Here is a 27728-nt window from a genome sequence, read left to right as displayed (position 1 = left end):
GAGCCAACAAAGAACTTAGAGTGCGGAGAACGGAAGGGTCAGGGCAGGACAAATAAAAACAGAGCACCCCACCTGCACACAACGCGTTTTTCTTCGCGTGTCGCGGGGCGTTTACTTTTAGAACGCTGACGTAGCGTGCCCGGATGGCCTTTCTCTCCTGGAGGGGAACATCCTGGCCGACGCCATGCGCTTCTGCTTTAGCGAACAGAAGACGCCGCGGCTGCACGCGCGCGATTTCGCCAGCAACGCCCCCGGTTGACGGCGTTGGGACCCGAGGCCGTCAGTGTGACGTTCGTGGGCGCTGTTGCCAGCCGCCGCACGGTCTGTGCGTGCGTGAGGAGGCTTGAGAAGACGTGCAGCGCTCGTGGCTCCTGACGGCTGGCTTGTGACACTGCGGGAGCGGCAGCGCCATGTCGCTTCCCGCGAACAACGAGTAAGAGGCCTCACCGTCCTTGCGACGCTTGTTTCCTCGCTTGCTGCATCGAACACTGTTAACCATGGTGGGTTGGGCAGTGCTTTAATCGCAAGGCGAGTTCCCCTCAGTAAGGTCGTCATTACTGGCAGCACCCGTGCTCCTCTACGCACGACCGATGCTCTCGACCCCCGCGGATCGAGAGCATCGGTCGCTCGTGTTTCAGAGCGAGCCCGTTGCATCCACGTTGCCTGGAAGGAAGCAGTGGTTTTCACCAATGCTGCGCTCGAGAAAGTGGCACTCGCGCGGAGATCTGTCACGCCATGGCTTTTCGCAGAACGCCCCCTCTTCCCCAGCTGCACGTTCCTTCCCTTTTGCGTACCCTCTCGTGATATTTCCTTTTGACGTTTAAATACATTTTTTACCGCATGTACCCATGCGTCTGGTTGTTGCTTTACTAGTATTGGTAATACTTAACAATAAAATGTTTAAGAGATTGCGGAGGCTTGGATGGGAGGAGGGGTAGTTACGTACTAGTAGTGGTTAACAGACTCACTGAATCATTTTACTGTGAAGGCATTAGTTGCACGTTTGTCGGAATATTTTTGGATCCTCTTGCCGTCGTTGTCGTCCATGCAGATAGAAAAAAACATAACGTAATCCTCCTTCTCGATTCGTTCTTCAGTTGTGTTAGGTGTGTATCCCTCGCGCGGTGTGTGTCCCCCGCGCGAAGTGTGTCCCTCGCGGGGAAAGGAGTAGGGATTTCTTTCCTCAATATAAGCGGACTAATGACTTCAGTGACGGCCAGCATGAACCTCACTGCCTTTTTAGATTTACCGCTTGAACTGTTGCGATTCTTCGATCAAATGATGGTCATATTATGTTGACCATCATTTGGTTAGATATTGATGGGCACTATGTTTTGCAGTTTTATGAGTGGTACGCACACGAGTATGTCTTCCTTCATGAGATAGCAGATAGCAGGATCAAATCTCTTGCGGAGACTATTTTTTGTATTCCGCATGCATATTGGTTCAGTGGCTGCTCCCGGATTCTTTCAATGTGCGAGCAGCCACTCTAATGTAAGGGCGACCGCAGGAGAAATGAATATCGCATGCTGCGCGCTGTCGGTGTTTGTGTATAGTGGGTCACGTCTGCACAGCCTTCTTAGGACTATCTTCATTAACGTTCGAGCAGTAATTATTCAGCGCTTTCGGGGCTGTCAATTTAACCTCAAACCAGCTTGCTGCCTTATGCTTTTTTACGTGCTTGCAATACACCATGAGTGCACCAAGAAGGTGCAAAAATTTCGGTGCTTTTATGATAAAGTTTGCCGAATGGACTGAAAACGCCACCCACGAGTGAACACGTGCAGCCATAATTTGGAAATCCCCGTGAAATTGTGCCACAACGAGAATCAATGTGTAGTCGTACATTGCATATCACAGCACCTTGGAGGTGTTTTTATGGAGAATGATTGGGAGAACCACAGTTTTTGGGGGTAAACGATGCAAGCTGCTAATAAGTCGAGGCGCGAACTAAGGTCCAGGTGGTTTTCCGTGCAGTGTCATGTTTTTCTTTAAGTTTTATACGTGTCACGACTGGGTCATAGCACGTATACTGGGCATTCGGTTGTACACTTTACGTCGTCTGTGCCTGCCTCATTCTTATACGGTGTGACTATAGGCTTTGGTGCAGCGCTTTGCAATGCCTACTGAGTATCTACGGAGCAACACTATGCGAGAGCCAAAAAGGGACGTTATTTTTCATACAATATGATGCATGCCTAGTTTCAAATAAAGATTTGTCCGTTTGTAAGTACGCTGTATGTAGGCCAAGGAACCTCCACTGCCATCGCCGTTGTCATAATTCATAAAATGTTTGCAATTTAATGCTTCATTTTGTTTTATTTCTACCGTACTGATATACTTAAATTGCCGCTACTTAACTTGGAGCATACACCTTTATGTTTTGCTATCCAAGGACTTTTAACCGATATTTTTGTCGTTACGAAAGAATCATTATCTCAATTATTACTTGTCGTTTCCGCCGATTGACCCGAAGTTGTTACAAAAAAAGATATATTAGGCGAGATACCTATCTGTACACAAATGCAAATGATTATTTGCGCGCAAGTTGTTTCTGTTTTGTAGTTTTGCTGTTACTGGTTTGATGTTTGGCTAGACTGTTTGTCTAAACTTTGTAACAACGGAACACATGTATGATTTCACGCCCGCCCTTTGTTTCTTCTTGCAAAGGTTCAAGTACAAAGCTTCTCAGCGGCCGAGCCGCCTGAATCTACAGTGCCCGGCATGTCTGGAGAAGCTTCAGGACCCAAAGGCACTGCCTTGCTTACACACTCTGTGCAGGCGCGGCGTAGAAAGGCTCGCTGGGCGTCAGAGGCGGTTTCCGTCCATAAGGGTAAATAGCGCAAGGAATCGCTCGATTCCAGCCGCTGGTACTTGTTCCTCGCCAACACTCGACCCCTCGTCCGCCGAAGATGCTGGCTTGCGTGAATCAACAAAGCTAATGCATGTCCATGCGTGGGAACTTGGAGGAGGCGCTGTAGTCATTTGTCCTACATGCCGGAGTGAAAGTGCCGTGACGGATGCCCAGAACGGACTCCCCGCAAACGCCTTGGTGAGGCGGTTCGCTCCTGACCCACTTGGCAGCCGGCAGCGTTGCGCGCTAAAACAGCCCGTTGCGCGCGGAAAGCGTTTCTCGCTCTGCGCCCTGTGCGCCAAGAGCGGGGCGACCGTGAACAGGTGCATCGGGGACCTGCTGTCGCGCTGCACCGGCCGACGTCGGCGACAGACGGATACGCGCGAGCCTCACCACGACAGGTTCAACCGCTGCGCGGAATTCATGCTCCCGATGGCTCCACCTGGAGCCTGCCCTTTGCACCCGACACTTCGAATGAACACCTCCTGCCTGACATGCCGCGAGGCGGTCTGTTCATCATGCAGGCTGAACAAACATGTCGACCACGTCAGCAGCGACTTCAGCGCCGCGAAGGGGAAGGAACTTGAGCAGACCGGTGTTATACTCAACACGCTGCACAGCGAAATGGCCAAGCTTGAGCACTCTGTGAACGGAACGCTCAGGAAGAGCCAGGCTCTGTCCTTCAATACCAGCCAAGTGGCGCGCGAGGTGAACAGCTTCTACGACGGCTACGTTCGCGCCCTTGAATCGCGGAGGCGTGAGTTGCTGGACGAAATTTCTTCCTTCCACACGGAGGGCCAGAAGACGCTGAGCGCTCGGAGTAGCTCCCTGGAGGCTGCTCTCGCGCGGGCCAAAAGCGTGCACGAGTTTGGCAAGACGCTGCTGCACTTTGGCCCCGCGATGCCCGAAGTGGTGCTGCCGCTGGTGGAAGTGCTTGACAAAGGTGCCCGGCCCCTCGTTGCTATGAGCGAGAAGGAGGACGTTTCGGCCCCAGCGATGCTCTCCTTGAAGTTCCGCAAGGACAAGGGGGACCACAGGGGAGAGTACGTCGTGTACGGTGCTGTGCAGTACCAAGCAGACCCATCGATGCTATCAGCCATACTGTCCTTTGAAGGTGGGTCACTCCGTTGGTCACACTTATTAGGTCAGGGACAGACGTGTTTGTTTACCCGCTTGACAAAATTTACTTATTTGCGCCCTGGAAGCATAGCATCTGCAACTCGTATCAATGGCAGATGCTATTCCAAGTTCTGATGAATTCCTCACAAACAAAACAACAGCGCCAAGGCGCCAGCCAGCGCAGTAATTTTGGTGGCTAAACTCGCGGCCATTGTACTTTTGTCACAGACTGTGCCCATACGAAATCCCGCGAGATATTTGGAGTCTTGCAATTTATTTTTGTTTGTTCAGCGGCGTTAACGCTCCCTGTATGGTACCGACGTGTTCAAACGTTTATGGCTGCGTTTATGGCTGCGTTTAGTGCATTCGCTTTACTTTTTTTTACTGTATTTTTTGTGTGTACAATGGTTAAACACTTGTCGCGTGCTTCTGACATCATTTTTGCTCTTTTATGTGAGCCCCTCCCCTCTACAATGCTTGTATGCCCTGAGGGTAAAATAAATAAATAAATAAATAAATAAATAAATAAATAAATAAATAAATAAATAAATAAATAAATAAATAAATAAATAAATAAATAAATAAACACGGTTGACTACTTGAGCATTAGATTATTTATCAGCCTACAGCACACCAAAACCCTCGTTGGGCTGTGGCCTCAACTGCAAAGCACCAGTGGGCGACAAACAGTTGTGCTTACCCTTAGTTTAATGGGACGAGTATTACTAGCTTTCACCGAACAACAAATGCATAGGCTTTACATACTTAACCTTTTCAAGAAATTAAGTCTGCTGAAGGAATAATTAAAGTAACCTCGCAGAGAGGTCGATAATAGCTTTCACATTTCTTCATTCGGGCATGGAACCGTTGCGGGAGCTTCAGTCATTGCAGGTACAGAACGGAACTCCGTGATTTTCTCATAATGGGGAAATGGAACGGAATTGACAACGGCGCAGAATAGAAAATGCAGACGATGCATTGCTGTATTTTCTATTCTGTGTCGTCGTCACAATTCCACGCCTTTTTCTGTCATGACTAAATGCAAACGCGCTCAGTTTTCCACAGTGATTTGTCGACGTAGCAGACAATTTTTTTAGATTCTGCCTTGCTTTTGCTGCGATTTTTTGATGCCGCTATCAAATGTTTGTATTCCTGCAACTGAACGGAAGCCGGCCAATAGCAGTGATATTGCTTGTGTGACGTCACCTACGTACACATATAATGTTTTGACTTAAAAAAACACGTTGAGAAAGAGGGAAAAAAACCTTTTTGTGCTAGTTTCTGAATTGCTGGAAGTCCGCGTAGCAATGATTTTTGACTCGGGCGTTCAGTGACTGCCGTGTATAAGGACTGGCAGCCTTCATTGACCATGTTCTAAGAGGGTTGCAGATGCTGAAAAAAGTTGAAAAAATGGATTCCAGGGGCCCTTTAATACGAACAAAAAAGAGCTTACCGTATTTACCCGATTCTAACGCGCACTTTTTTTCCGAAAAAATAGGCCGAAAAATCACATGCGCGTTAGAATCGGATACAAAAACGAAACTACCGAAACAGCGGAAATTTCGTCGCACCCATCGGCATCACCATCTCAAGATGGCGCTAAAGCTTTTAGCAACGATTTTTCGGACGCAGCAAGTATTCTATAGCAGCAAGCCTAGGCGCCTAGTTTTTTCTATCGGCGTTCACACAAATCGTCAAATCGTTTCACTTGCGCGCTTGATAACAGCAATGGCAGCAGCGGCTCCCACGCGTTCAAAACGAGCGGTCGGCTGAAGCGTGTACTTCTGGAGAAGCTCTCGGGATGGGCGTGCGAGGCGTGGGCCATGATCCCATCGACCATGGTTGAACGTTCGTTCAGAAGTGTGCCATCGCGAACGCGCTTGAAGGCACCGAGGCCGAGATGTTGTGGTCAGCGGAGAGCGACGAGGAGTGAGATGAGTGAGATTACTTCGGGAAATAAATCGCCCGTTTCTCTCGCATTCATTTGTCTGGGTCACAAAGTCCCGTGCGCGTTACAATCGGAGGTGCAAGTTTTTTCGGTTTTTTTGCCAGGAAAATCGGGTGCGCGTTAGAATCGGGGGCGCGTTAGAATCGGGTAAATACGGTATTACAAGGAGTTCCTCCTCTTGCTCTGAAGAATAGCGCATGTTCAAGTGGCGCGTCTTTATTTGTCTATGAAAGAATACCACCATACAAAGGCTGCCAGGAATCCAGGATAGCGTGCACGGTTGCAAGGAAATAACTTTGTACCCTCTTGTCAGGGTGCCATACTTTACAATAAAACCACCGATAATGCGCTATTTTAAAAGGAGATGTATTGTCTCGACAACCTTCACATATACTTCGCTTCCATAAATGGGTAGGGATAGCAGTTGATAAGGGAGGTGCTCCTTTTGAACAGATGCAGCCCACCCCAAGAGGTTCGGCTCCATGAAAGCCGCGCGCTTGAAGTTCCATGACTCTTCCGGACACCCAGTTTACGTGGAGCCAAGACAAGTTCAGGCCATGTTAACGTCATCTAAGTTGAAAAGGTAAGCTCTATGTTTATTGTTTGTGTGTTGTTTATGTGTGTGCGGGAAGGTTATTGGGATGGGTAAATTACTGAACCGGCCCTTGAGCTCGTTGAATGTGGCTGTCATGAGTGGTTCAAAAAATAATGCCGAAGTTCAGTGGAGGGCAGCCGGACAATGAGGAGCTGACCGAGTTGTGCTCTGGCAGGTCTAGGAAATAAAAATGCAGACCTGCATGTTTACAGGAGACGACTGCGTTAGGAACGAGCGAGCCTCGCGCTCATTGTCAGGCTTCGCAGTTTGCGTGTATGCGAGAACAGTTCGTAGGGAGGAGGGGGCTGCTTGCAAGAGAAATATGCTGGTTCCACCTGAGATATTAAAGACGATAGTCTTTTTTTTTTTTTTTCCCTTTATTGCCTGTCTTCGGTATACACAATAAGAACAAAAGAATTACAAGGCGCGAAACAAAACAAAAGAATTACAAAGCGCGAAAAGACATCAGCACGTCACTTGCTAGTGCGCGCTTGTTAAAAAGGCCGAAGCCATGCCACACTTTCCAACACATTTAACCAGTCAGGTGGAGATGGTTGGGCTTTATACACTTCTAAGATCTCCCGCACACTCTGGCAGAACAACTCTCTGCTTGGTTTCACATCTACATCATTATGACGAACTGCCATTCGAGCTTTCCATATACTATGCAGGGCCAGCAACATCAAAAGATCATACGGGACGCCGCCGTAGTTTTCAACGGCCAAGAACCTGATTCCATGGCTATCCAACGGGAAATCCTTTTTTAGTGTTCTCTGCAAAACGTCCCACAGGAACACCCCGTCCCAACAGTCTATGAATGCGTGCTCTACTGTTTCTGGTTTTTTACAAACCAAACAGTCAGGCCCCCAGGGAACAAACATACCTTTTTCAATCATCCAAGTTTTAACGGGTAATACTCCCACGTGTAATTTAAAGAAAAAAGACTTTACATAAGGCGGTACAGTCATTTTTTTCACACGCTGACACACATCTTGTCCTGGCCCTGCACTGTATAGGGATCGGTACAAAGGAGTCGGCAAAGTGGTGTCAAGAAGGTCTCTATACAGCTTTTTTCTGTGCACGGTAGCCAGATATTCGAAAGAAAACCGCGAGAATAAAAATCTTGCCGAAAGTACCACCTCACGTAGATAGCCATGAATGCCACCGTCACGAACACAAGAAGTAACAACAAATTCGGGTAAAACTCTACCTAGGCGCACTTGACACACGGTGCGCAAAAAAGGGTTTTGCACATCACGTAAAAAAAGAAAGCGGTTCACTACCTGGCGTAGAAAAAGGTGCGCCAGGGAAAGGCCCCCACAGCGCACTCGTCTAAACAGATTGGTTCGGCTTGTGCGCTCCCAAGTGGAACACCAAATAAAGACAGCAAACACCCTGTGCAATCTTTGAACATTGGCACGCGAGCAATGCAGAACCTGCATCACGTACCAAAGTTTTGACACAAAGAATAGATTACACACAGTCGCTCGCGCGAACACGGACAACTGCTTACCCCCCCACTTATCCGCTTTATCACGGATTTCGGTGGCTTGCCTGCGCCAGAAAGGATCACTGTCACGATAATTTTCTAGGGGGACACCTAAGTATTTCACTGGCGTGTCTACCCAGCTGATACCTGCGAATGTATGTGGCTTCCACAACCAGCTTCCGTGCCAGAAACCAATACACTTATCCCAATTGACGGAACTACCAGTGTAGAGGCAGAACCTTTTAAGAACACTTATACTTTCGTGGATGCTACTCGTGTCTTGGGCTACTTAAACCCAGAAATTTTGGTCTGTCTGTATGTCTGTCTGTCCGTCTGTGACCCGATTCAGCCACCCGGCCAAAGCAAAACAATGCCTGCGCAATAGTCTTATATAGTCACAGCTAAATCTACCCGTCTATGTCCGGTGTAATGTTCATACTTGTCAACATTGTTGAAGAAGTACGAGCCATTACGCAAATATAAAACAACAAATTAATGCAGAAGTGATATTTGCAGTGTTCCTTTATAAAAAAATCAAACATGCTTGAATCTGCGAAATTAAATACTTCATCAACTGCAGAAAAAGAATTCACTCTGCCGTCGCCTGCTGTCGCCCGCGCCACTATAGCTTCTGGCGCCATTTTAAGAAATCAACCGGCAACAGTTACGCAAGGTTCCACTAGATAGGTTCCACGTTCTGCTTGCAGCGCACGTGGAGTAGGGAAACGCGGTTCTATAAACGTTGAAGTAGGGCGCCTCGATTAACGCGCGTCTTCGCCGTACGGCAGCGTTCGCATCGAGACACCCGGTTTGGAGCAGTGGAACGCGGGAAATTTAAAATGATTTAAGCAAACCTTTGGCGTCTTTACCTTGGGAGGAGCGCGACGCAAGAGGAACAACATGAGAGGTGAGCGGGAAAGCGAAGGGAGGCATTTACTTCGCAAAAGCCGATAAAGACTATCGTCTTTTGACGGCATTTGCAACGGAAGGAGCAGATACGCAGCCAGTTTTTCTTTATGGAAATGGGATGGTCAAACTCGCAGCAGCACTTCCAAGCGAACGAATACCCAGCATTCTCTGTCTACATAAGCTGCCACTTAAAAGCGCTGACATCGTGCCTCGAATCGTACTTCTATAAAGCGTGATGGCTATGCGTCATTTTCTATTTTGATCAGAAGTAGGACGGCGGCCCAGTACGCTAGAGCCCATAAGGATACAGATCGTCTGCGAGGTCTGAGCCGAACCCTCTTAACTAATCCGTAGTCTACTGGTTGTGCGCCTCAGCACTGGGGTCTCCAAAGTAGCCCACGGTGCCAGCCTGCGACATTCACGTCGCAACAGCAGCTCGACTGTGTTTCACTCAGAACGCCCCACCGCTGGTTGAAAGGACTTTAGCGATCGGAATTACCAAGCAAGGTGAATTCTGCCGGAATTACGGCGATAAAGACTTAATTTAAATGTGTGCGTATATCATTCTTGGCACGCACGTAAAATAAGTTAGGCGTTACTGTCTTTGCGAAGCTGTGCGTTTGAATCGCGCTATTTATTGTGCGATTGATAATAGTCAGTCCTTTTCTCTAATAGAGCTGCTCTTCGTAGGGTTAGAATGCGATACGCATAATAGGTTTGTTTGGGAAGAAATCAATGCATGCGCACATCCATTGGGCAAACGCTTTTGATTAATTTGCAGCACTGTTCCAGCAGTAGTCACACGGGCCACGGACGATCCTTTCCAACTGAGGCTGGAGTTCGACGCCAAGAGCTCCGGAAAGCATGCACTCGCAGTCGCCCTCGACGACCAGCCTGTTTTGGTAAGACCATGGGTGCAGTGTGCATACTGGGGGCATTAGGTTTTAGCGAAACGTTTTCATTTCAGAAGATACATGAAGCGCCAGAGACATATCTGCATCACAGTTTGGAGTGGGACGCACCCAACCTAGTCATTTGGCCATCCCTTTTTCACACAGTGAACATTGTTTTTTGTAGGAATAATATGAAAGTTTCTTCGGAGGCGTTTCGCAGTTTCGCAGCGCCGTGAACTAGTTAGGTGCATAAAGTGAACCCTATAGACAAGAACGTCTGCGTGGGTTTTTGAAATATCTGCCAAGTCAAAAAAAGCTGCCCACCGCCAAGCGTTTTCGCGTGCGAGCGCGTCCCTCGGCTTGAGCCAAAACCTTTGACAGAGCTGGTTTGCGAAAATCTCACCGCTACGATTCCGCGCGCCTGTTCTCCATGCGCTGCTATTTTTGCTGTTTTCAGGGGAGCCCGTTCTTGTTCAGGGTCAGGTCGCGGAAGCCGCGGTGTGTCCAAAGGCAGGCGTCTGCGGCTGCTTCGCCAGAAATACGGGATGCCTGTTGGAAAAGCCCGGGGTTCCTTTCGCAGAGCCCCAGCGATCGTCAACTCACTCCAGGTGGGACTCGGCCCAAGAAAAGAAAGCGTGACGAAAGTCAATATCTTCCTATTTTTTTGCAAACAGAACAAGAAAAAGTTTAGCTTATGTCGTACGCTATTCTGCGCTAGCGAAGAGGCCGAAACGTCGTTCGGCTGCTGGGTTCTATTGACGCCGGCTTAGTTTTGGCCGTGGCGATCAATTTGACGTCGGGTAGAGATGCCCTGGAAGAAATGGAGGTAAAGGTTGCTCGCTGACAGTCGCTTTTCTGCCAATATCGAGCGATCCCGGCCTCGGCGCCATTTTTTGAGACGAAACACGAAAACGGCCGTGTGTCGAGATTTCGGCGCAAGTTAGCGATCCTCATGTGGTCAAAATTAATATGTAGCCCTCCACTACATCGTCCCTTATAAACAAGGCGCAATTTGAGCACGTAAAAGCCTGACATTCGAAGAAAAAAAATTCAGTACCTTCCAGATGAAGAAAGATGACCAGCGGAGCTGGGCGCAGTGCAAGAAGTGCACGAAACAGGCACGTTGTTTGTCCTTTGCTATTGGGCCTACATCTAGTTAATTAGCTAAATGAAACTTGGACGGATTAGAGTTTTATACTAAAGCGGACAAAGATGGGGCTGTCCATTGATTTACCTCCCGTAGAAGCCCATGTTTTGACAGCAGACGGGAATTCGACATTTACAACTTCACTGGGAACTACGTAATCATGAAAGTAGATGAAACTCGGGGCAATGTTAGAGTCGTCTTACGCCTAATTGTCATATAATTTGTTTCGGAATAGTTTCTATAAACCACGAGTTAGAGACGTTTTTTGTTACCGTACTCTTTCCGCAGACGGCCACGTAGTGACAGCAGCTGGGAATTCTATAACGCCTAACCCGCCGCAGTGGCTCAGTGGATAAGGCGTTGTGCTGCCGAGCACGAGGACACGGGTTCGATTCCCGGCCGCGGCGGCCGCTTTTCTGATGGAGGCGAAATGCAGAAACGCCGGTGTGTACGAGATTTCGGCGCACGTTAAAGATCTCCAGGAGGGCAAAATTAATCCGGAGTCCTCCACTACGGCGCGCCTCATCGCCTGCGTTGTGTCGGCGCGTTCAACCCTACAATCAATCAATTCTATAACGTCTAAAACTTCACTGTGTACTGACCACGTGTGACAAGTAAATGAACTCGGCGTAATTATAGAGTAGTCCTAGCGGCCAGTTTCAGCGTGCTATTTTTCAAGATACCTGCAATAGATTAAGAGCTACAGAGAATTCATTGGAAAGTTGGCTTTGCCGCAAGATTAAGTTTTGTCGACGCGACTTTTTTCTGCACACCCTGTCGACGCACGTAGTTTTGGTCAGGCCGTATAGCCGATAACAGCCCCGCTGTAACAAGTTCTTTTTTTTTATTGCGCGTCTCTGTGCTGTGGGCGTCTTTTTTTTCGCAAGACGACACCATGAATGTCATAGATGTTATTTGCATTCACTTTGAGTGTAATACTGCCATAACTGCTTGTGTAATCATTTGCTATTACTTATAGTATTATAGGAGGTGCTCCTCCAGACTTCAAATACGAGTTATACTTCCGGCATATAACACTGCACAAATGCTTATTGTGTGCCTTTTTGTACGCAGTACACATTCATTTTTGTACACATTTATTTCACTGTTCAATGCAGTACTGAATTGAAATAAATTGAAAAAAAAAAAAAAAGAATGATTGGACAGCTGTTCAGCCCAGTCACGTCACGGGAACGCTATCCGCATTAGCAAATCCCTCGTCCCTCCCTTTGTGCAAGGAGGAAGATGGGACAGAGGGGATGTGCGCGTCTATTAGCCGCCCATAACAAGTGGCTCAGTCCCCGGAGCGAAGGGCATCATGTTGAAACATATCAGAGCACGGCCGGGCTAGAGCGGCGGCGTGCGCGCGTTGGTAGGGCCTTCGCAAGGGGCCTAGTTCTTGCCTGCGGCCGCTGCGAGGAGCCGGCGCTGCGAGCCCACTCTGCTGATGTGCGCGTCTCCCACTCCACCGGCAAGCTATGCGCCGCTGCTGTTCTTCTTTTCTTTTTCTTTTTCGCTACGATCCTGGCTACGGGCCTACGTAAAAGACGGGGAAGGGAGGCGGGGTAGGAAGCAACCGGCGAAGACAAGTCCATGCTCATCACCGAAAAATGACTTCCGATAATTATTTTTGTGTCGCACGCTACGCACCAGCCATACGCGGCTTCGATGTATGTATTCAATTTCTCTAAAGAAATTGAAATAATTGGAAAATGAGACAGAGCACTGAATGACCCGTATAAATTGTTACCTTTGGCTTTTTCTGTTGTCTTGTTTTCTTTTAATTGGCCAGATTTAGGGGAAAACCCTAAGGCGGAATAAGTTTCTGGAAAGAAAAATTTGACCTCCACCTCAATGCAGCAATCACATTTTCCTTCGCTTGTTTTGTTTTATTTACTTTTGTTGTCCTTCAGGTCCCCCCTCCCCCCGAACTGAAATCCTGAGTACTCAGCTGTTGCGGGCACCCGCCACTGAGTGCAACAGATTAATCGCAGCAAAATTTTACTAATCTTGCTCTCAACTCGTAACTGATTAGTCTTTGCTAGTTTCAATGTTTCGGGTTCGTATGCAGGTTTGGAGTACATTGCTTAAAGAATACTCTAATTGTCATAGGTTACTTACTGAAAGTAGCACAGCGGCCGTTAAGATACCATGCCGGAGAAAAAGCATCGGTGGATTACAACCTGCGAACTGAAGGGCACGAGGCAGACTGGAAACGAGTTTATTCGGACAGTTTATTTGGGGCGTAAGATTCACAACCCGAGCCAGCTGTCAGCTTTGCGATTTAAACCCTGAACGTAAAGCAATAAGTGCGAGCAGCACTGTAGCGGCAGACAATTCTTTCGTTTTCTTTAAACGTACCTAGCTAATCAGAAATGGGGGGGGGGGGGGGGGGGGGGCGCTCTTCCTACATGACTTGATAATTTCCCTCGCTCCCTGGAGTGAAAAAATGTCCTTGCGTGTTCAGGACCACAAACGAAAGCCACAAAACAAAGACAATTCCGTGATAGAAACTATGTAAAAGCCGTAGGCATAGCCTTGGGGATGCACAAAGAGGCGGGTGCATCGTCATCCTCTGGCGTGGAGGAGCACAGCCGGGATGACTGTAAACAAGAAAAGAAACACCCTGTCATCGGATCGAACTGTCAACGAATTTCTCGACCTCCGCAACTGCAAGGGCGAGTTACCATTGATCGCATAAAATGACCTGTATTCAGTAGCATCGATAATCTAATAGAAACAACCATCAAAAATGACCCATTTGTAAGCCATTTTACAAATGAACACGTCTGACTAATTGGTTTATTAATAGATTGTTCAACCAATCGAATTAAAATTTCTAATCCACGCCCAACCCTATTTATTACATTATAATTACACAACAATGTGCATAATAGCTATAATAATAGTAAATCTTAACCATCTCTCGGCGGCGGCCAGAAGGGCCCATTTGGCAATCCCAGGGAGCATATGAAAACACGATTGAATAATAAAATATTGTTAATACTATAAATAGTACTATTATCGTCTAGTGGAATATCATCGTAATCCCTACAAAGACCCCCCACCTTTCTAGGGCGCACCCACAAATCCGCCCTTATATAAGTGGTCAATGCCGTTCGTTGTCCGGCGTTGTCTGGCCCTGACAAAAATTTCGTCGAAATCCGGCGTCCAGCATGCAGGTTTCATCGCACTAATATAACAGAGCTACGAAATTCTGCTCCGATATGATCTCTGATAAATCACACAAGCACGAGAGAGAGAGAGAGAGAGAGAGAGAGAGAGAGAGAGAGAGAGAGAGAGAGAGAGAGAGAGAGAGAGAGAGAGAGAGAGAGAGAGAGAGAGTTCTGTTGCTGCTATGCAGTCGGTCATGTGATAGGCCAACAAAAAAGAAAAAATTGAGATAAATGCCGGCAGGCTGCAAGCGCGGTGCGCAAGTTAGCATATCAAAAGGATACCGAGGAGACGCTTCGGTCGCTGTTCAAAACTTGCGCAATCTAGACAGGCATCGCTTGGTACGGTGCAGTGTACTAAGGCCAATAACTTTGTGAGATTTTCGCTAGCTTTTCGCTATCTGGGTGCGCTTAGGCAACAATAAAGATGCTGTTAGATTCCTGGAAAAATTGAAATTACTGCCAAGGAAATAGGGTTGACTCTCAGTTTTGATAACAGAACCAGTTTTGACACGTATTGCTGATGATAGTGATCACAACAAAAACAAGAAAAAAGTAGCAAAGACAAAAAGTAGTGCCATTCAACTTTGCGAAGTTGGATGGCCAATGGCTGTTTGGGGGTTACTTTGGAATTGGGAGTGAGGTGCTCGAGAAACCACGAACGATGACACACCGCACAAGCGGTGCCAACTTTTTTGGCCCCAAAGTACCGTTCAAACGGCGCCGTTGTGCCAAGGAAGTGCTCAGAGGGATTGTAGCCACGCCGACGTCTGCGTTTTCCACCTCGCGGTATTCGGGGTCCGGAAGGGCATCGCGCTTACTCTTGGCGCGTGCGGCCTGAGCGTCGTTGGTGGTCTCTTGCCATCGCTTTCGCTATTTTTCTTTGGGTAGGCTTAACTGGCCAAAACGCTATGCGGGAAAGCCAGCTTACAAAGAACAAGCTTAGACCGATCTGTTTAAAGTTGCTTTCACTTGTAAACGCATGCATTGCCGAGAAGACAATTTTCCAGCGGATATATACGCTATTTTATATCGAAATATAAAGGGTCGGAGGTGACGAAGTGGCCGAAGGGAGAAGGTATACTCGGTGACAACTTAAGAACGGCACCGGAAGTTGCCGCTGTGCCTTATCACCGTAGCCGGATGTTTCTCCGCGCGGCGCAAGTAGGGCGTTACTGGGAATATTTTGAACATGGCTTTTGCGTTCCCGTGATTTTTTGGACTTAATTTATGAACGACTCCAGTGACGACAAACAAACTACGTGAGACAAGGCAGACGTATCACGCATTCATAGCAAACCCCTTTCAAAATGCGCGCGCACTGACGTCACGGATCCGGCGCTTTGGCGGAGTGATACACTACATGAGGTGGTGCCGTTCTTGAGTTGTAACCGAGTATAGGCAGGCAGCGTGAGAGGACAACACATGTGGTCAGCCACCGCACGTGCAGAGAACACCGACCCGGGAGCTGAGAGAACGAGGGGCTTTTCACGTTCTACGGACGCTCGAAACAGGGAAGTTAGCATAGCGGCTCCGCGAATGAAAAGAGGAACATTTATGCCTTTATAACAGCTATTTTAAAAACGATGGTCTCCCTTGGGCTGCTTGGGTTAACGCGAAAATTTTGGTCTTTCTGTCTGTCAGTCTGTCTGTCTGTCTGTCTGTCTGTCTGTATGTGTGTATGTATGTATGTATGTATGTATGTATGTATGTATGTATGTGTGTGTGTGTGTATGTATGTATGTATGTATGTATGTATGTATGTATGTATGTATGTATGTATGTATGTATGTATGTATGTATGTATGTATGTATGTATGTATGTATGTATGTATGTACGTATGTATGTATGTATGTATGTATGTATGTATGTATGTATGTATTTAAGAAAAACTTTGGTTGACAATACACACAAAACATTACACTACAAACAGAGGACACAGAGCATCTATGCACGATGCCTACGGGTAGGCTATATACACGTACTTACAATTGCTTCAACAATCACATTAACTATCCCAGTAGGTGGAGGCTACTGTATAACAATGCAACCACATATTTAGGTATGTGCAAAACGAATTGGATTATATGTTGCAAAGGAGAACCAGCCTTGCCAGCCATGCCGCCCGGCTTAAGATGAACGTTACAGAGTCGAAAGAATTCTTGAGTGAGACGTTTATATAGGCAAAACATTTCTAATCCATATTCGTCAATATTGCTCAGCAAAAAGATAATATTAGGCTTATTTGAGAAGAGCGTCAATACATAACTGGCGTTTGCGGGGTTCTTTTAATTAAAATTAGATGTGTGCTCGATTTTTGCGAGATCAAATTAAAAACAACGCGTTGATAACAATATTTAAAACACAAACTAGAAACAAAGCTGGCGCTCGAGCCCCGCGCTCGTGGCTCGAGCAGTAAGTCCCAACAGCCCCAACAGATGGCGCACCAGCAGTGCGAACGCGGCAAAGTTGAACTCCCGAAACCTCCAATGGGTGGACCGAGAGGGGAGGGGAACAGAGTGAGAGGTGGACGGACGAGACAGGAGACGCAGTTACGCGGCAGGGACAGCAGAAGACTATCGTCTTTCGACGGCATTTGCAGCGACGCGGGCAGATACGCGGCCAATTTCTTAGAATGTGCCGAAATATGGAACACAAGGGCGTTGTTATGCTTGAACTGCGCTTTGTAACGAAACCGAATAACAAATTTCAAGCGAAGCTTATTACCCTAGGTTAAACACAGAAAACGGCTCGTTCCTCGTAGCGTTAATCTGACCTTCAAGCTCAGCCAAGGTCAAGCCACGGTCAAGGTCAAGGTCGTGCAGTTGTGTAGTAAAGGGTCTAATCGCCCGTTCGTTCTAAGGAAATTGGTGCGGAGCGAGGGATAGGGTTAAAGAGTAAGAAAATCGTAAGGTACAGGTTGCAACCAAGTACACTACACGTTTTCGCGACTACAGCACCGACTGCGGCAAGCAGCGTTTGTGTTTTGTCACGCAATGCAGTTGTGTCGGGGTTCACTGAGCGCTTTCGTCGCGAAAACCGAGCTACCGCTGACAAACTTGTTCTAGCCGCGTTCAACGACGTCAAATTTATACCGAAATTCTGCTTCACCTCTATGTCGTGTGCTAAAAAGCTTCGTCGGTCATCCACCCTCATAGAGTGGAATGGCTAAATATTTTTGTGTGTGCGTTCCCATGCGTGGGCATACATTAGCAGCACACATGTTAGAAACATAGTTCTTACGATTCTTCTTTAATAAAATCCTTGCGGTGGATCTTTGGAAAGAAAATTTGCCACGCTTCTCCTCTAACGCGACTCTAGAGACATGCGCTTTTCACCTCAGTGGTTAATTACCGCAGGCAGCCAGCAATCCAAGTTTTGAAGAGAATAGACGCTGTCGCTTCCGCAGTCGCTCCGACCTTCGCAAGCGGCTCGGGAAAATAGCTGTAATTCGAGCGGTAAGGCGAATTCCCTCTAACAAATTGCAGCACGTATGTCCGCTAGTATAGAACCATAATCCTACCAAGTCAAATTGCACCGATTGGCTGAGAAGAATTCCAAAGCGGTTGCATTTGTGAACCATTTGTTCCCTGTCTCACCAACGTGAACGCCCCGGTCATCGGCGCGCAGATTTCTGGCTCCGTTCTGAGCGCACGTGGCAAAACCTAGCGTCAGGCACGTGGGTGCTACGTTGCTAAGTATAGAGCGAGCTCCTTAAGCCATGGCACGGAGTCCTCGCTAAAGCAAGAGTTAATGATATCACGCGGTGGTCAAAAATAAATCGGCACCGAAGGACCTTGGAGAGAAGGGTGGAACAAGAGGGATCTAGCTGTCAACGTCAAGGTGAACGCACAGAATCGAGCCACATGCGCGATTTTTCTACGGAAGAGGAAGCAGGGTGTGTTCAGTAGAACCTGTCAGCAGGAATGAAAACAAAAAAAGGCAAGAAGCTGGCAGCGTGTCTCGACCCCAAACCCTCACAGGCGTGAGGGTCTGGCGTCGAGTTTGGCGTCCAAGCTGTGTGGCGTCTGGAATAATTCCAACCACCACAAGCGCTTTCATGCAGCGATTCCGCGTAAAAGATAACGACAACAAGCATGGCTGTGCTGGCAAAATGTATATTACAAAAAAGAAAGAACCCTCAACTTCCCAAGAGTTCACCTGCCAAGAGCTGTTTTTTACAAAGGAGATGGCGTAGATTAGGGCTTCACAATAAACAGTGATTTTATTTAGTTTTTATTTTTTCAACGGAATCGATCATTGAGGTTGACGGTAAATAAACAGGCGATTACCTCCTGCTTTTGTTGTACAGGAACTTTACCGGATCGTCGCGGGAGGAAAATACGCAGAAGTCTCTAAATTGATGTTGCTCCTATTTTAGAAGTAAAGGCTTGTCCTTTCTGTAGGTGCTTTTCGTCACAACCACTTCTGGTCTAAAACAAGGGTATGATTCCCGCGTTAGATCCCTCCGTTTGGTCGAATAAACACGTTGCGGTTTTTAAGTGTTTTACCTTATTATAAATGCGGGCCTCCGAATACTGAATAGAGGGCAGAAATAGGCTTCCTAATAATCCCTCAGTGAGACGATACAAAAAAAAAAATGTTTAACTGGTATCGTGGTAGAAGTGCGGGAATAATAATGACTCAGAATGTGGGTCGAAGGTTTTTATTATTTGGTTTCAGCTGGATAATTAAATTAAATGGTATTTTTAAATGGTAATGGTATTGGTATTTTAAATGGATAATTAAATTAAATGGTATTTTTAAGTGTTGTGCCATGGCGCGATTATTCGCCGTGTTTGAATATTTAGTGCAGGAGACATATTAGAGTTTTAGCATATCGTTACCGCGTTTGCGTTACCATTTATCGGGTTTGCGGGAGTCGACTGCGCATGCGCGAAAGTTACCGTGAACGGTAACTTACCGGCACAGGCTTTACCGTCACCAGCGAGCTTCCTGAGCAGACGAAGTTTACCTTCGCGTATTGATTACAGCAAATGCAGTGCGGTCAGCGCTTTATGATTGGTACGGCCGAATAACGTAATTTTACTTGATGCTGTTTATTACGTGTTTCTTGCTAAATAATGCTCAGGAAAGCGACAATCGACCATTTTTCTCAGATGGGTCAGCAAAATGGCCGTCCCTACTGGTTCTAAGCCTTGCCCGCCTCAAATAGTTCAGATAGGTTTCTGGGCTCGCAAAGTGCTTTTAGGCCACCAAACTTGTGCTAGGCAAGGTAGTGTAGGTTATTGAGTAATTGGTACGACATATTTTACTAATTTCTTGCCTAAATATTTCGCGCGGGGGCAAATTCTATTTCACCTTGATTCTAACTCTCGTCAGTAGATGGCGCCACCAACTCGTTTTCTTTTTAAAGCTCTACAGGTGATGGCTACACTATTCTTAAAACAACTACAGTTAGTGTGAATGCTTTACCTCAAAAGTGAATATTCAAGTTACTTTAAACGAATGCAAATAGATATGAGCAAGAAAATTATGAGTGATTTGCTTTGAGACTAATTCATCAGAAGTCGCTACCTGCGCCTCGGCGGCCGGCATGGAGGAGTATTCTTTCCTCCATGGCGGCCGGAATACGCAAACCGCAAACGGTGCGCTAAAACGTGCCCTACCGTTTTCAGCGGTAAACGGAAAATCATGCTTCTGGTAACACGGTAAACGGTAACGCAAACACGGTAACGATATGCTAAAACTGCCTACAGAATACAGCGAGTTATTCCTGCGTGCGAATGTAAAACCATTAACTTTTTATTTGATGACCTAAGGACATGCATTCATGTTGTATGATCTGGAGGCGTTATATAAGCTGCCTCGCAAAGTGAAGTTTTCGTTTTATATTTACGCGCAGTTTTGTCTGGTTTTCTTAGTGCTGCTCGTATGTTGTGTGAGTGTGACTTCATCGTTACAAAGAGCACTTTTTACTTTAGATGTACAGGCAGTTTTTCATGTTTCAGCGAGCTCTGTCAGTCAAACCTACCCATGTTGGTTACCGCGTGAGACATCTGCACGCGCATACTCGGCACTTTTACAGGACTCTTTCTCTAGCCGTTGCGTGACTACATTGTGTCGCCTTTGTTTGTTTGTTTGCTTTTTTTGCGCTGAATCTATTAGAATAGCTTCCGCAGGAATTTCTCGTCTCCGTAGTCGTCATCGTCATCAACATAAAAAAAAAAGAATGTCACCAAAAGGTGATACCTCTCTCCTCGTCCTCCTGCTAGCGAGCAGAGGGTGGCACGGAACAGTTACTCTAGACTGGAGGTGCTGCGGTTTCTCATCACCTCAATAGGAGAGGAGGAGTGGCGTTAGTGAAGAGCAGGATGACTGCGACTGATTCTCCGGGGGAATGGGCGGGGTTGGGCGTATAAATGAGGGTGAGCTTCGCTGGACCCCAATTCGATTACAGATTAATGGGCACCGTCTTGTTTATTTTTGTTCACATATTGGGTTCCGAAAAAGATCGCATGTTTTGGCGCCTAACCGTGACTGCATACGGTCCAATATGCGTCTACGAGCAGAGGGTGGCACGGAACAGTTACTCTAGACTGGAGGTGCTGCGGTTTCTCATCACCTCAATAGGAGAGGAGGAGTGGCGTTAGTGAAGAGCAGGATGACTGCGACTGATTCTCCGGGGGAATGGGCGGGGTTGGGCGTATAAATGAGGGTGAGCTTCGCTGGACCCCAATTCGATTACAGATTAATGGGCACCGTCTTGTTTATTTTTGTTCACATATTGGGTTCCGAAAAAGATCGCATGTTTTGGCGCCTAACCGTGACTGCATACGGTCCAATATGCGTCTACACTGCTCACTTGCTGGCACGCGCTCCGAGTGCGCGCCTCTTAGCGCGTGTCCGCCAGAACAGGGAGACGAGACGGTTTGGCAACAAGCTGCAATGGTCGATAAACGGAAGGAAGCGTCCACAAAAGGTAACGGCCACATTAGCCGCGCATCCTCCGCGCTCACAACTGTCCCAACAAGCGGCAGCAATTAATTATCCGCGTGCACCGCAACTGCTTCGCAGTCCCCGCACCGTGACGTGGGTGGCGCAAAAATGTTTTGCTGTTCGAGGATTCGCATGTCGCCAGTCCGTAGACTGTCTTCGGTATTACGGATCGTAGTGGCGACACTATCCGCGGCGACGTTCCTGATCAGGAAATGGTCACCGCCGCCCTCAAAGTGTAGTCAAGCTGGTGTGGAGAAATTTCTGTTCGATGACATTTTTTCGTTGTTGTGTAAGCGTCCCAGAGACCTACCTCACACAAATGCTGTGCAAACCGGGTTTCCCGATATCATTTCGAAGTCACTGTAGCTGATATTCAGCTGTGTACGTAGAGAGAGAGAGAAATAACTTTATTCACATAAAGTTTCTTGGTCGTAATCCTTCGAGCACCACGGATGAACTTATCGTAATTGTAAGGGGTTGTAACTGTTAATTGTAAGGGGTGTTGTGGCAGAGTTGTCGGGACGCCCAGAGCGCAGCTCGTTGTACACATCCTTTTGACGCCTTCTGAAATACATTACACCCACCACCTCGCAGTGCTCAGCAAGGCCTTCAGCAATAGATGTTAGCGGATGCATTTTAAGGAACTACTGTTTCGTGCGCACCTCCGTGTCAAGCGCCATTTTGATAGGCTGCTGCCGTGCTGCTACCTGTCCGAGGACAGTGATCTTAACGTAATACTAGCAGGGAAGCCAACCTATATTAAAATGCTACCAGCATCCGTCTCGTAAGTTTTAGGTCAACACACAAATATAGGAGACATTACAGTCGGAATGACCCTTGATGTGTATTAAATGATCTATAGTCCAAAGTCTGGAGTATACTTCAGCGTTGTGGCCATCCACTCTCCCTCCCCCCCCCCAATTCCCTCCCCCCCCCAAATTTAAATCGATATTTCTTTATTTACCCATTATGAGTTATCTTAACCAGCCGAATAAACAGGACTCACGTCTGTCGTAAATGTATCGTGTGCGTTCGGGGCCATCGGGGGACAAAAGCGGCGGTATGGCCATAACAATGCCGCTGTTACCAAGGTGATCCGCTATTGCCAAGGTGATCTGCTATTGCATACGTAGTTCATTTTTCAAAGTGGCCGTATATCTGATGGGAAGGTAATACAAAAATACTCTGTGCGCGTTTGGTGCCCGTCAAAAGATTGCAGGGTCTGAATTAAGACCCTGCAATCAGACCTATACAAATTAATTCGTAGTGGTAGACTGCGGCGAACATTGTAAGTGGAGTTAAACAGGAAATTAAAGAAGGAGGCAATACTTGCCCGCATGACACTCAACAGCTGTTCAATCTAGGCAGCATTGATGACGCTGTAATACGTAGTACTTCACAATAACAGCCATTTCGATCACGAAATCAAACTTGGATTTTCTAACATCAGGAAGTGACAAATTCGCACACCATTTATGTCCCCGACTCACCATCCTCAATTGTTTTCGGTTAATCAAGCGTCAAAGGCATTGTTCATCAAGTTACGCCAGCCCTCCGGACAGGGGTTTATTCAGAATTACGAATTTGGGTGGGTGTCGAAATCCTTCCGGTGTTGAGGGCTCTTTGGGGGGGGGGGGGGGAGGGGTGAGGGGGGGAGGGGAAGGGAGGGGTGTATAAACCCTTGGGCGGGGTGCTGGTGGTTGCGGAATCTTTTTAGGGGGGTGTCGAAGTCCTTCTAGGGGGATGTTGGAAGGGGGGGGGGGGGGAGTGTATAAATCCCTGCCTCGCGAATAGCGTCAGCAGATCGCAGTATCGGAATCTATTTAAAACATGTAAGGTTGAACATGTGGCCCTTCTAGTACAAAAGCACCTCAACCTTACCTCCCTGATTCCGCAGCTTTGAGGTGAAGCCTTAGCAACAACGTCAGCGTTGCTAAGGGGCCAGCTAAACTACTAGCGGCGCTGTGGGAGAGGGGGATGCGTGTATGCGCAGGTCTGTCGTTAGGCTTAACGTTCACCTGCAGGGTACACGTCGTCAGACCGTGCCCGCGGCTTGACGTCCAACGAGTTTGATGTTGCTTAACATGTTGCCAAACTCATTGTATAGGGCTGCAAAACGTCGAGACTAAGCAGGTGTCTAACGAGGACGATCGGCCTGGGCTCTTTGACGTAGGAACGGGGAGAAGGAAAATGGTGATGGTGATGCCTTCACGCTTACATTTTAAGGTGCACAGGCGTAGACGTCCTCCGCAACTCTAATCAAGCTCGCTGACAGTGACACGTATCCGTAGTGGTGTGTTGGACACCGCCTCATAAAACGGCTACTCCACTCAATCATTCCATAGTCAAAAAGCTCAATCAATCTATGACTTCGAGCGCATGCACCGGGAGGGTCGACCACAGGAGATGTGTTTGCGTATGCTGAATCCTGCGTGCGTGCTCTGCAGTCTAGCAAAGTGTTTTACATACACACAAAGTAACAGATACCCGCAGTAATGCATCGAAAAACGTTCTGTAAGTAGGAATGTAGGCTGCTTTCGCATACATACATGATACTACGTGGTTAGAGCCGCCAAACTGTCGGTCCTTCTTGCTGTTCATTCTTCAACTTGTTGTCCTCTCAGGTGATGACGACCAATGTGCCTTGCGTGAGCAGGAGCCCCAGTCCGAGAATTCGTTCAAGCCATGCCTGCGGACATCTCTGAACGGAAGTGACGCCACGACTGACGCCTCATCAAGATCATCCCGTCTGTATCAGTTTACCGTGTGATATTACGGGGGAAATGACATCAAGATTCTGCTTAAACGAGTCTACGAAACGAAAAAAAGGCGAAATTAGGCTAGTAAGAAAAAGCTGTGCCAGGGACCCGCCTTTGCTCAGTTTTGAATTCCGATCATTTTAGCTGGTCAGTTCGCACGTTATATTGTGGCATCTCTCATCATATCAGCCATCCGTTAAAGGAGTGAACGTGTAAATGTGTGCCGCAATGAGATATTTGACGAGGTTAGACTCCCACGTTTTTTATTGTCGTTTCCTACCGCAACAACCCAATAAACCATTGGATTTCTGAGCAAGAAGTCAATGGTACCCCTCCCGCTTTGTCTAGCTCAAATAAAAAAAAAATCGACAGCAACAACAATGGTACAAACCTCCTCCTTCTTCGCAAGGGATGCTTCCACGCTCCCCGCTCATGCTGTTGGGCGTAGCTGAGAGAAAGAAGAAGGGCAGAGGATGATTCTGTTGTTTAAGATGTGGGCGCGAGCACGTACGGCTGCAGGGTGCTGCTGAATGAGTGATTGATTGATTGAATAAATATCAGAGCTGTTTAAGCTTTTAGTTCCGTCGTGGAGCGTTACCAGAAAAATCAGCCCAGCCGGCCGCCCGCGGGGGTGCGCTTCGTGAAGAGCGCCCAGCGTCGCCCACGCTTTCGTGTGGGCTTGAGCCACGTCAGGAGCTCGCAAGAAATACAAAGAAAACATACCGAGCGCACGTGAGCGTGAGCCTCTTGAGGAGCGCCCGGCGTCGGCCAGCTCGACCTTCGAGAACACTCTGCCCAGCGTTCGTGGCGTGCTGTTCTCCTCGCCAGTTCGCGTGAGTTCGCGCCTGAACGTGAGTGATTTCGCGCGAGTTGACGCTACAGACGCCGAGTTCGCGAACACGGTTGCCGCGGGTTCTAGCACGCGCTAACCCGGTTCACTTTGGGAGTGATGTGAAAGCCTGCGGGCGAAACGATCTGGGCATGCCTGTCATGGAGGACTCTCAGCGGCAAGTTCGGAAATCCATGTGAGGTGCAACAACGGGGTTTCCGACGAAGATAGAGGCGCCGCCAGCTCTGCTGTTTCTCCAGCCTTCCACCACTAGTACCAGCTGCGCCAATTTCTCTCTCTCTCTCTCTCTCTCTCTCTCTCTCTCTCTCTCTCTCTCTCTCTCTCTCTCTCTCTCCCTCTCTCTCTCTCTCTCTCTCTCTCTCTTGCTCTTTTTTTTCCGCAAGGGACTGTTGTTACAGAAACCACCACGTGGAAGGCGTCCTTATGCCAGGATACCTTGGCTTCTGCTGGCAGTCCACGCCGTCGTCATTTAGTTGTGTTGGATGTCAGGATTAAGACTGACGTAATAACGGCACCACTTCAGCGTTCAAAGCTGCTTATTAGATGCGACGCTGAGAGGAGCATCTCTTGCCGGCGGCTGTCCTTCCTGCGTCGTCGTTTTCCGCGTCCGCACAGCTGCGTCTCTCCTCCGCTCACCCCCTCTCATCTCGCCGTGATAGCGCGCCCTCTCCCCCAACATCTGTGGCGCGCGCAGTGCGGCGCGCTCTCTCACTCCGCCGGTGGGCGGCGCTGCGCGCGGCGCAAGCGCGCAGTGCGCATATGCAGCGCCCTCTCTCTCCGCGGTCTCCTCTCCTTCGGGCGCGCTGCGCATATAAGCGGAGTGCCGCGCTCCGGCCGGTCTCTCAGTCGACGGTCGTCCGCGCTACGCTTGCTCTCTTTCTCTCTCTCTCGCATTACCCGACGATTGCTCACGCAATTCGAGTAATCGACCCAACGGAAACGCACAATGGAACCCCCTTCAGCGTCGCATCACACCAGGGTTCCCGCGAGGGGAGGTAGGCGTAATTTTTTGTGTGTGCTATTGAGCCCCACCGCGTGGCCATGTGGCGACATCCATCGTTTGTCAGACAGAGCATGCGGCGGGAACGGGCGCAGGAGATTATAAAAGTAATTTAAAAAAAATCTGATTCGTTGTTATTTTCGGATTTTTATTTCTACTAGGGCATGTTTCAATTTGTTGCTGTTTATAATCCTGGCGTAAAATTGGTTTTAGAGAGCCTAGTGGTGATTTTTGGACACTTTTTCACGCCCCATTCCACCTCCAGGCGGAAACACTCTTCTCGGGCCGCCGTCGTTTCCGGTTGGCGGTAATGAAAGCACGACCGATAAGCCCGGCTGAGGACCACGGCATGTGCGGACTCCTCAGATTGTTAAATGAACCCTGTGACCCCGTCGCATTAAAACACACGCACGTCTGCAGCTGTTTCGTCCATCGTGTGAACTGCTTTTGCCGCGACACTGCGTAAGCCGTAGCAGTTAGTCGGTTCCGCGGAGTTGCGCAAATTGCGGCGTGTTTGCTTCCACACTCTAAGAGGTCCCCGTAGGTCGTCCTCACCAAAGCGCAACGGAATTACCATTTACCCGCCGCGGTGGCTCAGTGGCTAAGGCGTTGCGCTGCTGAGCACGAGGTCGCGGGTTCGATTCGCGGCCGCGGCGGCCGCTTTTCTGATGGAGGCGAAAAGCAAAAACGCTGTGTGTACGAGATTTCGGCGCACGATAAAGATCCCCAGGTGGTCAAAATTAATCCGGAGCCCTCCACTACGGCGCGCCTCATCGCCTGCGTTGCGTCGGCACGTTAAACCATACAATCAATCATCAATTACCATTTGAAGTGACCAAGTGGGGAAATTTGGCTAATGACGAAGCCGGACGTATGATCTGCCTAAAAAGGTGCATGTGCGCAGGGACAACACGCAAGGCGTGCAAGGCGTTTTGAATTGCGCAATGGCCAGCGCAGAAGTTTCACTCAAATTGAATGCTCGGCCACGTCATTCGTCGAATTCGCCCACTAGGCCACTTTTATTGGTCATTCTGAAGCATTGTGGTGAAGACGCTCCACGGAAACTTCTTAGGCTGCATAAAACAGGGAGTGAAGGAAAAAAGGAGAGACAAGCAAGCCATGCCTTGCAGTTTTCTGATGAAAGCTTATTTTCTGGCTTCATTAGTTATTTTGCGACGAAAAAAACATAACAATAAAGCCCAACTCCGCGCACTGCCTGTTTTTAAAATTTACCACTCCACCTTTGAAATTTCCCTCGATCAATTTTTATCAAGAATAATTTATTCTACTCAAACATTTTAAGATCCTTGAAAGACCCACTAAGCACAACAGCTTTCGCCAGCTACAAATTCTATTAGAATTGGTTGAAGTTTTTTGCCTTTTCCTTCCAATCTGTTTTTAACGCTGCTTCGGGTATCGCTGCTTCGGGTATGGCCCATACCCGAAGCGACGTTAAAAACGAGTATATTTTTTGGTAAAATTCGGAGGGTGTTTATGTAGTTTATTTTTTATTGAAATTTTGGTATTAAAAATTCTTAGAAATTTAGATTTTATTCTGCTCTATTTTAAATACTCCAAATTATAGGTGAAGCGATATCTAAACAGGGACACCTCAGAACTCGTTGAGTAAATTTTTATTGTCTGGAAAGTTTGAATGGCATACATACATGTATGTACACAAGCACGAATAGTTAGACAAAGCACGTACGTTTATCCTATTACAACCTTAAAGCTTGTTGTAATACACGCTATGATAAATTTTTGCTGCCGATTGAAGCGCGCACCTTTCGATTTATGATTCTCAGCTTAGAAAATACCATTTCTCGAAATAGGTAGAGCGAGAAGCCTCAGCGTGCAGCGAGAAAGCACTGGCCACTGCTCAGTGTGAACTCTCCAACACGATAGGGGTTCAACAATGTTTCTTATTTCATAGCTCTGGAAGTTTGCAAAATCTTTCATGAGCTGGCTTATGTCGTCGGTTTCAAAACACACTACCTTGAGGGTTTCAAGCTCGCGTGGCAGCTCAAACTT

At 47.8% G+C, this 27728-nt stretch overlaps 1 protein-coding gene across 2 annotated transcripts; it reads left to right on the top strand.

The window, feature by feature from the left end:
• Positions 1-241: 241 nt before the first annotated feature.
• Positions 242-24328, top strand: LOC144149230 (E3 ubiquitin-protein ligase TRIM45-like). Of its 2 annotated transcripts, XM_077680773.1 has the most exons (6): positions 260-433; positions 2671-3968; positions 6375-6504; positions 9696-9816; positions 10265-10415; positions 23713-24318. In XM_077680773.1, exons 1-6 carry the CDS (start codon positions 411-413, stop codon positions 23856-23858), a joined length of 1869 nt encoding a protein of 622 aa, XP_077536899.1. In that variant the 5' UTR covers positions 260-410; the 3' UTR covers positions 23859-24318. The 2 variants fall into 2 exon arrangements, with proteins under 2 accessions (XP_077536906.1, XP_077536899.1); XM_077680780.1 differs by lacking the exon at positions 10265-10415 and having other exon boundaries at positions 242-433; positions 23713-24328.
• Positions 24329-27728: the final 3400 nt, after the last annotated feature.

This window comes from Haemaphysalis longicornis, unplaced genomic scaffold, assembly GCF_048455015.1.
Source record: "Haemaphysalis longicornis isolate Haplotype H1 unplaced genomic scaffold, Haemaphysalis longicornis Haplotype H1 scaffold_1, whole genome shotgun sequence".
Taxonomy (NCBI): Eukaryota; Metazoa; Arthropoda; class Arachnida; order Ixodida; family Ixodidae; genus Haemaphysalis; species Haemaphysalis longicornis.
This window is presented reverse-complemented; position numbering and strand designations above follow the sequence as displayed.

Bases quoted from the DNA above. Each gene is read 5' to 3' on its own strand.
- LOC144149230 (XM_077680773.1), top strand. From the start codon at position 411: ATGTCGCTTCCCGCGAACAACGA. The intron at 3,969-6,374 runs GTGGGTCACTCC...CCTTTTGAACAG, and splicing joins AGCCATACTGTCCTTTGAAG to ATGCAGCCCACCCCAAGAGG. The intron at 10,416-23,712 runs GTGGGACTCGGC...TTGTCCTCTCAG, and splicing joins CGATCGTCAACTCACTCCAG to GTGATGACGACCAATGTGCC.